Source organism: Argopecten irradians, chromosome 10 (assembly GCF_041381155.1).
Source record: "Argopecten irradians isolate NY chromosome 10, Ai_NY, whole genome shotgun sequence".
Lineage (NCBI taxonomy): Eukaryota > Metazoa > Mollusca > Bivalvia > Pectinida > Pectinidae > Argopecten > Argopecten irradians.
In genome coordinates, this window is record NC_091143.1 from 35,492,565 (window position 1) to 35,507,048 (window position 14,484).

At 38.4% G+C, this 14,484-nt stretch overlaps 1 protein-coding gene across 2 annotated transcripts in view; it reads right to left on the bottom strand.

Annotated features, from left to right (window-relative positions):
- Nucleotides 1-3,383: 3,383 nt before the first annotated feature.
- Nucleotides 3,384-14,484, bottom strand: part of LOC138333757 (molybdopterin synthase catalytic subunit-like) — a 92,832-nt gene continuing 81,731 nt past the window's right edge. For both annotated transcript variants that reach the window (XM_069282332.1, XM_069282331.1), the window contains exons 6-7: nt 6,542-6,665; nt 3,384-5,828 (exon numbers count right to left, since the gene is read on the bottom strand). In XM_069282332.1, coding sequence (XP_069138433.1) covers nt 5,760-5,828; nt 6,542-6,665 — 193 coding nt within the window. In that variant the 3' untranslated portion in view covers nt 3,384-5,759. The remainder of the gene's footprint in view (nt 5,829-6,541; nt 6,666-14,484) is intronic.

The following is a 14,484-nucleotide window of genomic DNA, read 5'->3' on the forward strand; positions in this document are numbered from 1 at the left end:
AAAGAAAATATTAGAATAGTCCACCTATAAATATGTCTATACTGTATACGTATAGTTTGAAGTAATATCATTTGAGTGATTTTCCATCCTAAAATACAGCATTCTAGTAACGATAAAAATACTGATCATAGAATTGATGTATAATGAATAGTCATCTTGTCATGTCAAGGGTGTTCCATATACAATACTTTTCATCATCACAGGGAAGATGGTACTAGATTGTATTTCTTGTTGAGTAAAGAAGAAGAAATGTAAATATATGATCAGAGGAATATGAAGATTAAGAGTAAAGTGTATAAAACAAGAGATACCAGAGTTATCTTGGCGCTCTATGTCTGACAATTAAAAGAGGGATTTTTTCTCTGCTTAAAGGCCCATTACCTTTCCGGAGCAAAATATAATGGTTACTTAAAAACATTAATAACATCAGAAAATGCATACCGATGATCTAAAATAAGGTTACGACACCAAACATATGCAAGATTTCCTGTGTAATACATGAAAACAGTGGAGAGTCAATTCGCTGTTTTGCCGTCTGGCGCAGTGATTGTCAACTACCGCGCGGTATTTAGGACGACGGCGGGAAACATAAGACGACCCGCGTTATGAAAATAAACGTTTTATTTATTTTAATCAAATTGTTCAGAAGGTGATGATAAATGTAGTATTAACGGTAAGTTAATAATTTTAAGACTCTACAAAATTATCGATCTTGTTTTACATTCTCATTTTAAAAATTGAAAGCCGTTTCGGAAAGGTAGTGGGCCTTTAAACTTCAACAATCAAAATCAAAGATGGCAACCTGTTGTCATCTTGTTCACCAATCGGTCCTGAAAAACAATATGCACCTCAAGGGCCCAATTGGAATTTTCATATGAAATTTTAAAGAGATCCCCTCACTATTTTCTGAGAAATAGCGGTAATAAACTTTAACTATCGAAATCGAAGATGGCTGCCTGGTGGCCATCTTGTCGCCCAATCAGTTCCAAAATGTAATATGCGCAATCGTGGCCTTCGAGGAACATACATATGATATTTGAGAAAGATCCCTTCAGTGCTTTCTGAGAACAAGTCACTATGTTAAAAGACAACCCAGTGGTTTCTGATAAATATTGGTAACAAAATTCAACTTTAAAGGGACAATTCTGTCTAAGAGTACATTAAAATTTGCACATGTTTCGGAAACAAACCAGTTCTAATAGAAATTAATTTAGTTGGTTTTACTGTGATATGCCAGAAAAGCCCACTGTAGTGAAATGTATGTGAAATGTTCAAACTCGCTTACTGTCCGCCATTAAACATAGTTGTCGAATGTTTTGTATGCCGAACCCTTGCCCTTGCTAGTGTAGTAAAGAAATTTTTGTCTAGAACTACTCATATTGCTCTTACAGTAGTGTGTTTACCTTATTAGATGCATATTCTTGTTTAAAAATAATTTCATCAACTCCTCAGTGGTTATGTATTGCATTTGTTTAACCAGCCTGACTTTGGCTCGGTTATGGGTATTGTACTGATCAACAATTAGGAATTTCAACGGTATCAATCAAAATACTTAACAATGCCGTGGAATTTGTCAACATTTTTTGTTTTTGTTATTTGTTTCATAAGGAATGTCATATTTTGCTTCATGGTTATGTAACAGAATTAGCCTCAGTGAATTGTGGCTTTAAAAATTCAAGATGGGGACCGGTCAGCTATCTTGTTGATTGATCGGTCCTAAACGTCAGTATATGCACAACTAGGGCCCAAGGGGAACCTACTTATGAAATTTTAGAATGATCCCTTCTGAAATATCTGAGAAATAGCGAAAACAAACTTCAACTATTGAAAACCAAGATTGGCTGCCTGTTGGCCATCTTGTTGACTGATTGGTCTCAAAATGTAATATGCACAACTAGGGCCCTAGGGGAACCTACATATAAAATTTGTGAAAGATTCCTTCAGCACTTTCTGAGAAATAGCGATAACAAGAACTGTTAACAGACGGATGGACGGATAGATGCCGGACACTGCGGCATGACACCTTTGGGCCAGGTCGGACTAATTTCCATGGAACAGCAAGCATCTGCTGGAATTTCCAAGATACAAGAAATGTGTGTGAAGAGTTATCTCCCCTGTTAAAAACTTTGACAACTTTCATAATATTTCTCTCAATATGCAAATGAGTTAATACCACTACTTGAAGTGGAAATGTTCTGATAACTACTTTACTGCAGTAGTAAGTGAAAGCAGTTAAAATAGGCAGGTAACTCTGCTTACCTGGTACAATAGATAATGGACAATGTGGTCATCAAGGCAGTCCTTTTATTGCACACTGACGGGTTCAAGGGTTGTATGTAAACTACCACATTGTGATGAGTGATAATTAAATGGTGGATTGGTTAAGTGTGTTACATCGGATCTGGGTCACAAAGGTGTTATATATATAACATTTGAAATATGTCGCACACATCTGTATAGTTTTTACAAAATAAGTGTAGTACTTCTTGGTATTTTCTCATAGAGCGAGGTTGTCATGAGGTGCCCCACCCTTCCACTAACCCTGCAAAGCTTGGATTTGATTTATAATATTTTTGGCCATATCAATTATGTGGTACAAAGTAATTTGCATATGAAGTCATGTTTGAAAGAAGGGGAGGTAACTACAAAGATTCACTATGGTATAATGATGTAAAGTGAAGATAATCATACCTGTTTATACTTTTGCCATCTTTGGATAATGGGTATGGAGTTTAATCTACATAAATACTTCTTTATAAATGATATTGAATTTATTATCATTACAAATTTTGAAAGGTGTACTTTTGAGAGTCCACTCAATGATAATAAAAATACGGAAACAATTTAGGAAACAGTTATTTTGTATTTTTGACTAAGTGTTTCCATGGTAACAGAAAAGATCTCAAATATGGAAGGTCCACAACAGCAAAAGGCACAACTAGGGCATTTGTCTGATATATGTATGTATACAGAAAGTTTCAAGGAGTTGCGTTAACGGCTTTGAAGTTATAGACCTTAAACAAAAGGAAACAGTAATTCAGTATTTCTGACTAAGTGTGTCCATGGTAACGGAAAACATTTAAAAAATTAAGGGTCCACAAGAGCAAAATGCACAACTAGGGCATTTGTCTGATGTATAGAGAAAGTGTCAAGGACCTGCATTGGATGGTTTTGGAGTTGTATAGACCAGAAACAAAAGGAAACAGTAATTTGGTATTGACTAAGATCTATGGTAATGGGGAAAAAACAACAGTTTTTGAGTTATAGCCCAAAAAGGATCTCAGACGGACGGATGGACAGTCTTGGACGGACGACGGACAAAATGTGATTTGATTAGTTCACCATATGATGATGGTGGGCTAAAAAATGAAGAAATTGATATGTCTGCTTCAATTCATTTTTATTCAAATTTTTTAATACTATATGTTTCCACAACCATGGATCTGTTTATTATACACAGTGAATACAAAATATGACAATGTGGTACATCGCTCTGTCAAAATAACAACATCACAGATAGGCTAACAATGTCATCATACTTTAACTCCTCTCTTTTCAAACTTAAAAAAAACCCGTCGAATTTTCTACATCTGAACTGTACATTATGTAGTAGTAACAACAGTGCATTACCAGATGAATAAAGCCAAAAAAAAAAAAAAAAAAGAAGTCTGTTTAGGGTTACAATGGCAAAAAAAAAACAAAAACAGGGTCGTAGGTAGAGAGGATATTTTTTACTGTATTTCACTCTTAAATAATGGCCGGAACCTGAGTCTGAGATTGAAATCACAACTTTTTGTTTTTTTTTTGTAGAAAAGTGGGAAAAAAATAAGGGTCTGGGGTAAAAAATTAGGGTACATGTTGGTTGGGTAACCCTAAACAGATATTTTTTTTTTTTTGGTCTAATATTTGTCCATTAACGCAAGACTATTGTCATTATGTTCTCTTTATTAAATGTTTCATATTTGTTACCAGCTACGGCATGCACATGTACATATACTACTTACTTATGTTTGAGTATCTTGTAGGTTCATTCTTAAAATTTATTTATGAAATTTTTAATATTTGACGTTTCAAAATTAGATATTTTTTTTATAAATATTAATGAGAATATGATAAACAATAAATATACCAATTAAACATAGAAATCCTATAGTAAAATGAGAATTTCCTGTGATAAAAATCCCACTGTTTGCTTTGATTTAAAAGATTATACCCTACCATTGAAAGAATGATCCTTATGGAGACCTTCCTGAGAAATTTTTATACAATTCATGTAGCATTGTTTTGTTCCTTTATATTTAATTTCTACTTATTTTCTAGCTTTATCACATGTCAGTAACAAACAATCAAATCAACAGGTATTCAAATATTAGATTAAAAGATTACTAATAAGATAATAAATTGATATAATTTCTTATTATTAGTAGCCACAGGGACCTGGCACGGATTTTTTTAACCAAATATACATACATACATATAATAGTATCTATAATATATGTATGTATACTGTTGGTTCAAAAATTCGTGCCAGGTCCCTGTGTTAGTAGCAGGATTTAATTTGTATATAATCAAATGTACACAGTAAAAACAAAGTTAAAGAATACACATTTCCACTAAACATGTTAGTAAACTTTTCTTCTGATTATATATATACTCTGGGGTACATACAGAAATACTTGTTCATAGACTAGTGTACGTAGATATAAAACATCCAAACCTTATACATGCTTATAATTACCATTGGTATCATCAATGGGAATTTTACCATTAAAACCTGCTTAACAAAGACATCTTTATAATATGGATTTCAGTATAATCAACAATTTAAAACATTGTCCATCAAATTACTTCCCTCCAAGCGGAAACATATATACACAGAGATTGGAAACTCCTTCTTTGTCTTTGTTGACGGCAGAGGGACCTCCGGTTTATAGGCATTTTCCCTTGGCTAACTACTTTTAAGTGTATTCTTTTAAACATGATACTTTTGCATCAACACAAAGTTTAAATTATATATCATGGTTGGATGTAACCAGTTTTACCGATTGATGATATCTAATTTGATTTCTGAAAGCATGAAAATAAGCAATTTCACCTGTTGTTTTTTTTTCTCCCCAAAATCAGACATTCAAAACCGGAAGTACATTTTGTTTTTTAATATATAATACTATTTTTTCTTTCCAAAATCATACTCATACCATCTGAAAATTACTGAACTTTTATAACATATCAAAGTTATTCTGCTGTATCTTACTATTTAAGAGTTTAAATCTAAAAACCCCTAAGCACATACTGAGGTACATCTGCCAATCATAAAAATGGGGGAGTTGCCAATCTCTATGTATATATGTTTCTGCCTCCCAGTTCGTACAGAGTGAAATGAAGGGCAGTCAGTGTGATAATGGAATAAAGGGAAGTAACTCTGGTAAATCTCAGAATATTATTGAAAAACAAGAATCACTCCATGACTTTTGTAAGAGTTATGGGCCTTTGCACAGGTCTTCCACTAAACTTTGTAGCTCTTCGGTTTTTTTTAAACTCATCTTTCTATGAGATGGAAGATCTTTTGAGAAGACTTCTCAGAACAGCTCGCATAAATCAAGTCGTCCTCTGTTTTGAATATAATCAATACATGTACCATTTATATAGCTTTTTCCAGACTTTTCCCCTTGTACTCGATTATAACTGTTCAAATTCTCAACCAGGACCTGATAATATCTATATGGAACCAATTGAATGTAACTAACACATGTCTAATATCAGGAGGGTTCTGTCCATGCACATTCTTTGTTTTCTTTCCAAGCTGTACTTTCATCTTCATAGATTTCCTGCAAAAAAAAAAAAAAAAAAAAAATAGATACTGATACTTCAATAACCTAAGCTTGCTCCTTTTGCCAAAATATGTTTTTGTTATAATTATAATATATTCTTTGATAAACAATACATATGAACATGCTGTATATAGTCTATATATGCTTCTTGTGGTTTGTTTCATTAAAATATGTCACTACAGTCTGCCAAAACAATATCTTTCCGGTAAACCATTGTTTCATGCACTGAGATTTTTTTTTTTTTTTTTTGTAATTAGTAAAATTGATTTCTTGAAGTGAATATACATTGTAAGCAGAACATCCATAATACAATTATCCAGTCAAAAGCTATACAAACATTGCAAAAGTATAAAAACCAATAAAAAAGTTAATGAAAAATGTAAAATATTTTGTATTAATCTAGTTTTGCTAAACTGACACCATAAGGCCTTGGTTGAATTAAGATTATATTAAATTGAAGTCTGATCTAGAACTGTTAAAAGTCAATTGTAATTACAGTTAAACCTGTCTTAGTGACCACCTCTGTATAAAGACCACCTGCTTATTAAGACCACTTTCTTAGGGTCCCAAATGGCCATTTATAACACAATTTGACATGATGCAACTTGGCTATAGTGACCACTTCCCTTAGTAATCCCTTAGGTGGCCTTATAGACAAGTTTGACTGTACATCTTCAGTGTATTTGTTGGCAGTCACTGCCAGTAGTTACCTTTTTCCATATCGGTACGACAGCCTTGACAGTATCTATAGCGTAGCTGACAGCCTCCAGACTCTCCTTTCTGTGTGGGGACGATACTGCTATCACAATGCTGGCCTCCTCTACTGGTACAACCCTGTTAAAGATTAGACCTAGGTTAAATTTGACAGAAATATTGATATACAACTGTTTTCCACAGATTCAAACCCAGAGGAAATAGAAGGCTAGGGATAGAATATTATATATTGGAGGCCATGTAAACACCATGGCCCAAAGGTAGAGGGAAAAGGGTACATGTTCGACTTTGTGACTGAAATAACCTTGGTCCAAAACTGGACATCCTTGATTCCCAGGTTCAATCATATATGCTCTCTGCAAAATGGAGGGCTAGCAGTAGAATGTTTGATATCTTAACCCCTAAATCCACTTGCCCAGATGTGAACAGCTAGTGTCAGAACATGTTGACGCTCTCCTAAAGATAGTGTATGTGATTGTAACCCAGGGTGATTGAGGGTTAAGGTGGAGGTTTAGTGGTAGAATGTTTGACATCTTAACTCCTCAATGCACTGGCCAAGATGAGGATGGCTAGTATTAAAATGCCTGGACACTCTCTTCAAGATAGTGTATGTGATCGATGTAATGCAGGATGGTTAGCGGTAGAATGTTTGATATCTTAACCACTAAGCCACCATGACCCAAAGGTGGATGACTAGTGGTAGAATGTCAGACACCTTACATGCTCAGCCATCACAGCCCAGAGGAGTAGGGGTAGTGATAGAATGCCAGACACCTTAACTACTTGGCCACCATGACCCAGAAGTGGAGGGCTAGTGTTAGAATGTCAGACACCTTAACTTTTCAGCAAAGGTAGAATGTCAGACACCTTAACCACTTTGCCACTATGTTCAATAGATGTAGGGCTAGTGGTAGAATGCCAGACACCTTAACTACTTGGCCACCATGACCTAGAAGTGGAGGGATAGTTTTAGAATATCAGACACCTTAACCACTTGGCCACCATGTTCCATAGATGAAGGGCTAGTGGTAGATTGTCAGACACCTTAACTAAACAGCCAATATGACCGAGAGGTGGAGGGCTGGTGGTAGAATGTCAGACACCTCAACCACTTGGCCACTATGTTCCATAGATGAAGGGCTAGTGGTAGATTGTCAGACACCTTAACCACTAGGCCACATGAACCAGAGGTGGAGGACTAGCGGTAGAATGACGAGATAAACCACTTTATGAGAAGCTACAAGAACACTATAATATACTGTTTATTATTCTTACCAACTCTACACACACTATTGTTAAGTGATCATCACATACATGTGGACTGTACCTATCCCTGATCCCTTGTCTGGCTCTAAAATAAATATTACATGACAAACGTAGGAGTAGCAAACTTATTATTTCCATAGAGAATTACATTGAGAATTTTCATTGTTAACATACCAGTTAAGAGATGCCTAATTGGTTTAGTTAATGACCTATTGTTTATTTCTGCTGAGTAATAATTCAAAACACTGAAGCTGTCTAGGGACTAAAGGTAGATTACAATATTAATATCATATGAAGTAAACGTATATTATAGAACAACATATATTGCACTTGTAATTTATCATCCGTTAAGGTTAAAACATTTCCACCTTTGAATTTCAAGAAAAATAGCCTTTCCCCCACAAAATCAGGATTTATCAGGCTTCCATGATGAAGGAAACTCAGAGTTCCTGTAAAAAATCATCAACCTACAATCAAAATCTTACAATTATTATTATCTTTATTAAATATCAAACTGTTCTGCTATGGTATTAGCAACAGCAATCTCTTCGTAAGATTTATTTCAATATGGAACATTCATCAGCAGGGATCTTAAGGCAAACAATAGCTACCGGTAAGAATTGTTCATCAATTCTTTATGAGAAGGAGAGGCAATAAAATTGGTACAAAGCGATCTTTGACACCTAAGTGATTAGAAACAGACCACCATTTTATGAAAATCTACTGAAGATGAATAACAAAACATACCTAGCAAATTACTTGTGCAAGACACCATGCATGGGCTATTTGCTAGATTTATATACCACTATCTCTGACTGACATCAAACAGTCAGACTACCCAGGAAAAAGTGGCACCGATGTCTATGGGGATGTTCCCTAGATCAAGGTTGCTATGTATCGAAGTGTCATAACAGCAGAAGATACTAGTAGGTCACGAGTTTAATTATTGATTACCTCCCTTGTGAACAAACAGTCAGACAGGTACACTATCAATATTCAATAGTTTTATTGCCTTCCAATACAGTAGTGCGGAACCTAGTAAGCAGTCTATAAACCGGGTAATTATGACACCAAAATATGTAATTATAACAGGCATAGTGTACAAGCACTCACTTATATTGATCATAAACGGTAACTGTGGCCGATAGTAAGACAAACTATCATTTCTTTGTTTTTCTGGTCGTGTTTTATAACTATATATGTCTGACTATACTGATCAGGCCATAAAAAGAATATTCCCGGTTTGTGTGGTTGAGAAAAGCCGGAGTTCCATGAAAAACACAACTGTTCTAATTTCAAGTGGCAAATCCCTAAATAAATGTGGGCATCATAAATTAACAAATTTTCTAGAAAGTGGTTGAAATTTGGACACTGTGACCATTTGCCCCCACCAAGCATTCCAATCTATCAAAGTTACTTCCTCATTAGTTTACTATGATGGGTATTAACAGGTAACTGACAGGGTGAAACAAAGGGAAGTAACTCTGGACGGGTATTGACAGGTAACTGACAGGGTGAAACAAAGGGAAGTAACTCTGAACGGGTATTGACAGGTAACTAACAGGGTGAAACAAAGGGAAGTAACTCTGGACGGGTATTGACAGGTAACTGACAGTGTGAAACAAAGGGAAGTAACTCTGGACGGGTATTGACAGGTAACTGACAGGGTGAAACAAAGGGAAGTAACTCTGGACGGGTATTGACAGGTAACTGACAGGGTGAAACAAAGGGAAGTAACTCTGGACGGGTATTGACAGGTAACTGACAGGGTGAAACAAAGGGAAGTAACTCTGAACGGGTATTGACAGGTAACTAACAGGGTGAAACAAAGGGAAGTAACTCTGGACGGGTATTGACAGGTAACTGACAGGAGTGAAACAAAGGGAAGTAACTCTGGACGGGTATTGACAGGTAACTGACAGGGTGAAACAAAGGGAAGTAACTCTGGACGGGTATTGACAGGTAACTGCAGGGGAAACAAAGGGAAGTAACTCTGGACGGGTATTGACAGGTAACTGACAGGGTGGAAACAAAGGGAAGTAACTCTGGACGGGTATTGACAGGTAACTGGTGAAACAAAGGGAAGTAACTCTGACGGGTATTGACGGTAACTGACAGGGTGAAACAAAGGGAAGTAACTCTGGACGGGTATTGACAGGTAACTGACAGGGTGAAACAAAGGGAAGTAACTCTGACGGGTATTGACAGGTAACTGACAGGGTGAAACAAAGGGAAGTAACTCTGGACGGGTATTGACAGGTAACTGACAGGGTGAAACAAAGGGAAGTAACTCTGGACGGGTATTGACAGGTAACTAACAGGGTGAAACAAAGGGAAGTAACTCTGGACGGGTATTGACAGGTAACTGACAGGGTGAAACAAAGGGAAGTAACTCTGGACGGGTATTGACAGGTAACTGACAGGGTGAAACAAAGGGAAGTAACTCTGGACGGGTATTGACAGGTAACTGACAGGGTGAAACAAAGGGAAGTAACTCTGGACGGGTATTGACAGGTAACTGACAGGGTGAAACAAAGGGAAGTAACTCTGGACGGGTATTGACAGGTAACTGACAGGGTGAAACAAAGGGAAGTAACTCTGGACGGGTATTGACAGGTAACTGACAGGGTGAAACAAAGGGAAGTAACTCTGGACGGGTATTGACAGGTAACTGACAGGGTGAAACAAAGGGAAGTAACTCTGGACGGGTATTGACAGGTAACTGTAGGGGAAACAAAGGGAAGTAACTCTGGACGGGTATTGACAGGTAACTGACAGGGTGAAACAAAGGGAAGTAACTCTGGACGGGTATTGACAGGTAACTGACAGGGTGAAACAAAGGGAAGTAACTCTGGACGGGTATTGACGGTAACTGACAGGGTGAAACAAAGGGAAGTAACTCTGGACGGGTATTGACAGGTAACTGACAGGGTGAAACAAAGGGAAGTAACTCTGGACGGGTATTGACAGGTAACTGACAGGGTGAAACAAAGGGAAGTAACTCTGGACGGGTATTGACAGGTAACTGACAGGGTGAAACAAAGGGAAGTAACTCTGGACGGGTATTGACAGGTAACTGACAGGGTGAAACAAAGGGAAGTAACTCTGGACGGGTATTGACAGGTAACTGACAGGGTGAAACAAAGGGAAGTAACTCTGGACGGGTATTGACAGGTAACTGACAGGGTGAAACAAAGGGAAGTAACTCTGGACGGGTATTGACAGGTAACTGACAGGGTGAAACAAAGGGAAGTAACTCTGGACGGGTATTGACAGGTAACTGACAGGGTGAAACAAAGGGAAGTAACTCTGGACGGGTATTGACAGGTAACTGACAGGGTGAAACAAAGGGAAGTAACTCTGGACGGGTATTGACAGGTAACTGACAGGGTGAAACAAAGGGAAGTAACTCTGGACGGGTATTGACAGGTAACTGACAGGGTGAAACAAAGGGAAGTAACTCTGGACGGGTATTGACAGGTAACTGACAGGGTGAAACAAAGGGAAGTAACTCTGGACGGGTATTGACAGGTAACTGACAGGGTGAAACAAAGGGAAGTAACTCTGGACGGGTATTGACAGGTAACTGACAGGGTGAAACAAAGGGAAGTAACTCTGGACGGGTATTGACAGGTAACTGACAGGGTGAAACAAAGGGAAGTAACTCTGGACGGGTATTGACAGGTAACTGTCAGGGTGAAACAAAGGGAAGTAACTCTGGACGGGTATTGACAGGTAACTGTCAGGGTGAAACAAAGGGAAGTAACTCTGGACGGGTATTGACAGGTAACTGACAGGGTGAAACAAAGGGAAGTAACTCTGGACGGGTATTGACAGGTAACTGACAGGGTGAAACAAAGGGAAGTAACTCTGGACGGGTATTGACAGGTAACTGTCAGGGTGAAACAAAGGGAAGTAACTCTGGACGGGTATTGACAGGTAACTGTCAGGGTGAAACAAAGGGAAGTAACTCTGGACGGGTATTGACAGGTAACTGACAGGGTGAAACAAAGGGAAGTAACTCTGGACGGGTATTGACAGGTAACTGACAGGGTGAAACAAAGGGAAGTAACTCTGGACAGGTATTGACAGGTAACTGTCAGGGTGAAACAAAGGGAAGTAACTCTGGACGGGTATTGACAGGTAACTGACAGGGTGAAACAAAGGGAAGTAACTCTGGACGGGTATTGACAGGTAACTGACAGGGTGAAACAAAGGGAAGTAACTCTGGACGGGTATTGACAGGTAACTGACGGGGAAACAAAGGGAAGTAACTCTGGACGGGTATTGACAGGTAACTGACAGGGTGAAACAAAGGGAAGTAACTCTGGACGGGTATTGACAGGTAACTGACAGGGTGAAACAAAGGGAAGTAACTCTGGACGGGTATTGACAGGTAACTGACAGGGTGAAACAAAGGGAAGTAACTCTGGACGGGTATTGACAGGTAACTGACAGGGTGAAACAAAGGGAAGTAACTCTGGACGGGTATTGACAGGTAACTGACAGGGGAAACAAAGGAAGTAACTCTGGACGGGTATGACGGAATGGAAACAAGGAAGTACTCTGACGGGTAAACAGGTAAAGGTGGGAAGTAACTCTGGACGGGTATTGACAGGTAACTGACAGGGTGAAACAAAGGGAAGTAACTCTGGACGGGTATTGACAGGTAACTGACAGGGTGAAACAAAGGGAAGTAATTCTGGACGGGTATTGACAGGTAACTGTCAGGGTGAAACAAAGGGAAGTAACTCTGGACGGGTATTGACAGGTAACTGACAGGGTGAAACAAAGGGAAGTAACTCTGGACGGGTATTGACAGGTAACTGACAGGGTGAAACAAAGGGAAGTAACTCTGGACGGGTATTGACAGGTAACTGACAGGGTGAAACAAAGGGAAGTAACTCTGGACGGGTATTGACAGGTAACTGTCAGGGTGAAACAAAGGGAAGTAACTCTGGACGGGTATTGACAGGTAACTGACAGGGTGAAACAAAGGGAAGTAACTCTGGACGGGTATTGACAGGTAACTGACAGGGTGAAACAAAGGGAAGTAACTCTGGACGGGTATTGACAGGTAACTGTCAGGGTGAAACAAAGGGAAGTAACTCTGGACGGGTATTGACAGGTAACTGTCAGGGTGAAACAAAGGGAAGTAACTCTGGACGGGTATTGACAGGTAACTGACAGGGTGAAACAAAGGGAAGTAACCCTGGACGGGTATTGACAGGTAACTAACAGGGTGAAACAAAGGGAAGTAACTCTGGATGGGTATTGACAGGTAACTGTCAGGGTGAAACAAAGGGAAGTAACTCTGGACGGGTATTGACAGGTAACTGACAGGGTGAAACAAAGGGAAGTAACTCTGGACGGGTATTGACAGGTAACTGTCAGGTGAAACAAAGGGAAGTAACTCTGGACGGGTATTGACAGGTTACTGTCAGGGTGAAACAAAGGGAAGTAACTCTGGACGGGTATTGACAGGTAACTGACAGGGAGAAACAAAGGGAAGTAACTCTGGACGGGTATTGACGGGTAACTGACAGGGTGAAACAAAGGGAAGTAACTCTGGACGGGTATTGACAGGTAACTGACAGAGTGAAACAAAGGGAAGTAACTCTGGACAGTTATTGACAGGGTGAAACAAAGGGAAGTAACTCTGAACGGGTATTGACAGGGTGAAACAAAGGGAAGTAACTCTGAACGGGTATTGACAGGTAACTGACAGGGTGAAACAAAGGGAAGTAACTCTGGACAGGTATTGACAGGTAACTGACAGGGTGAAACAAAGGGAAGTAACTCTGGACGGGTATTGACAGGTAACGGACAGGGTGAAACGAAGGGAAGTAACTCTGGACGGGTATTGACAGGTAACTGTCAGGGTGAAACCAAGGGAAGCAACTCTAATAGATCAGAATGTCACTCAGTTTTGGAAAATTTGTGGTAAAATATCTGACACCCAAATTTCTAAATTATCTTAATCACACGACCAAGGTTTTGACCAGTGGTAACACATTTGACATTATTAACAGCTGGTGTCTGTGCTGGACTTGCAGAATTCCCTATCCAACTCTATAATTGAGGCCCCAATCCTTCAAAATTTGCCTTAATACCCATTAATTGGCAATGTTTTTAACCACAGTCTTTAACTGGGAATAAACAAATATAAGAGTAACTTCAGTAACCCTTATGCATGGTGACCTCGATGCATCATTGCCATCTTAGATTAAGGTAAATGGAGTTACTCTAATATGTTAACCTCCTTGCAGTTTTACCAGTAAAATTATGGCTCAACCGATCATCTACAAGAAGATGAATCGATCAATTCTGTCTGTAGCTGAATTAGCTGAAGTTATAATTACCATACATCTAAACAGCGTCTATAAAGAGGTAAACATGCAATAGACAATGTTATAATATATCTGTTTGTTATTGATTCCGATAAGGACAATGACCTACAGATGTTTACGTGTTTTGAAAAACTTGTCAAGTTTAAGTAAATCTTAATAAATCTATATTGGAATCCTAATCACATACAACACATGTATAACAATCAATATTGTTCTTTTGATTGTCTGAGGTCAATGTCTTCAACAAAGCTCAGATTATATAAAGATGTTTTTTTCCCAATAATTCACTAGAATTAGTCTCCTATCTTACTTGTTTCACGTCC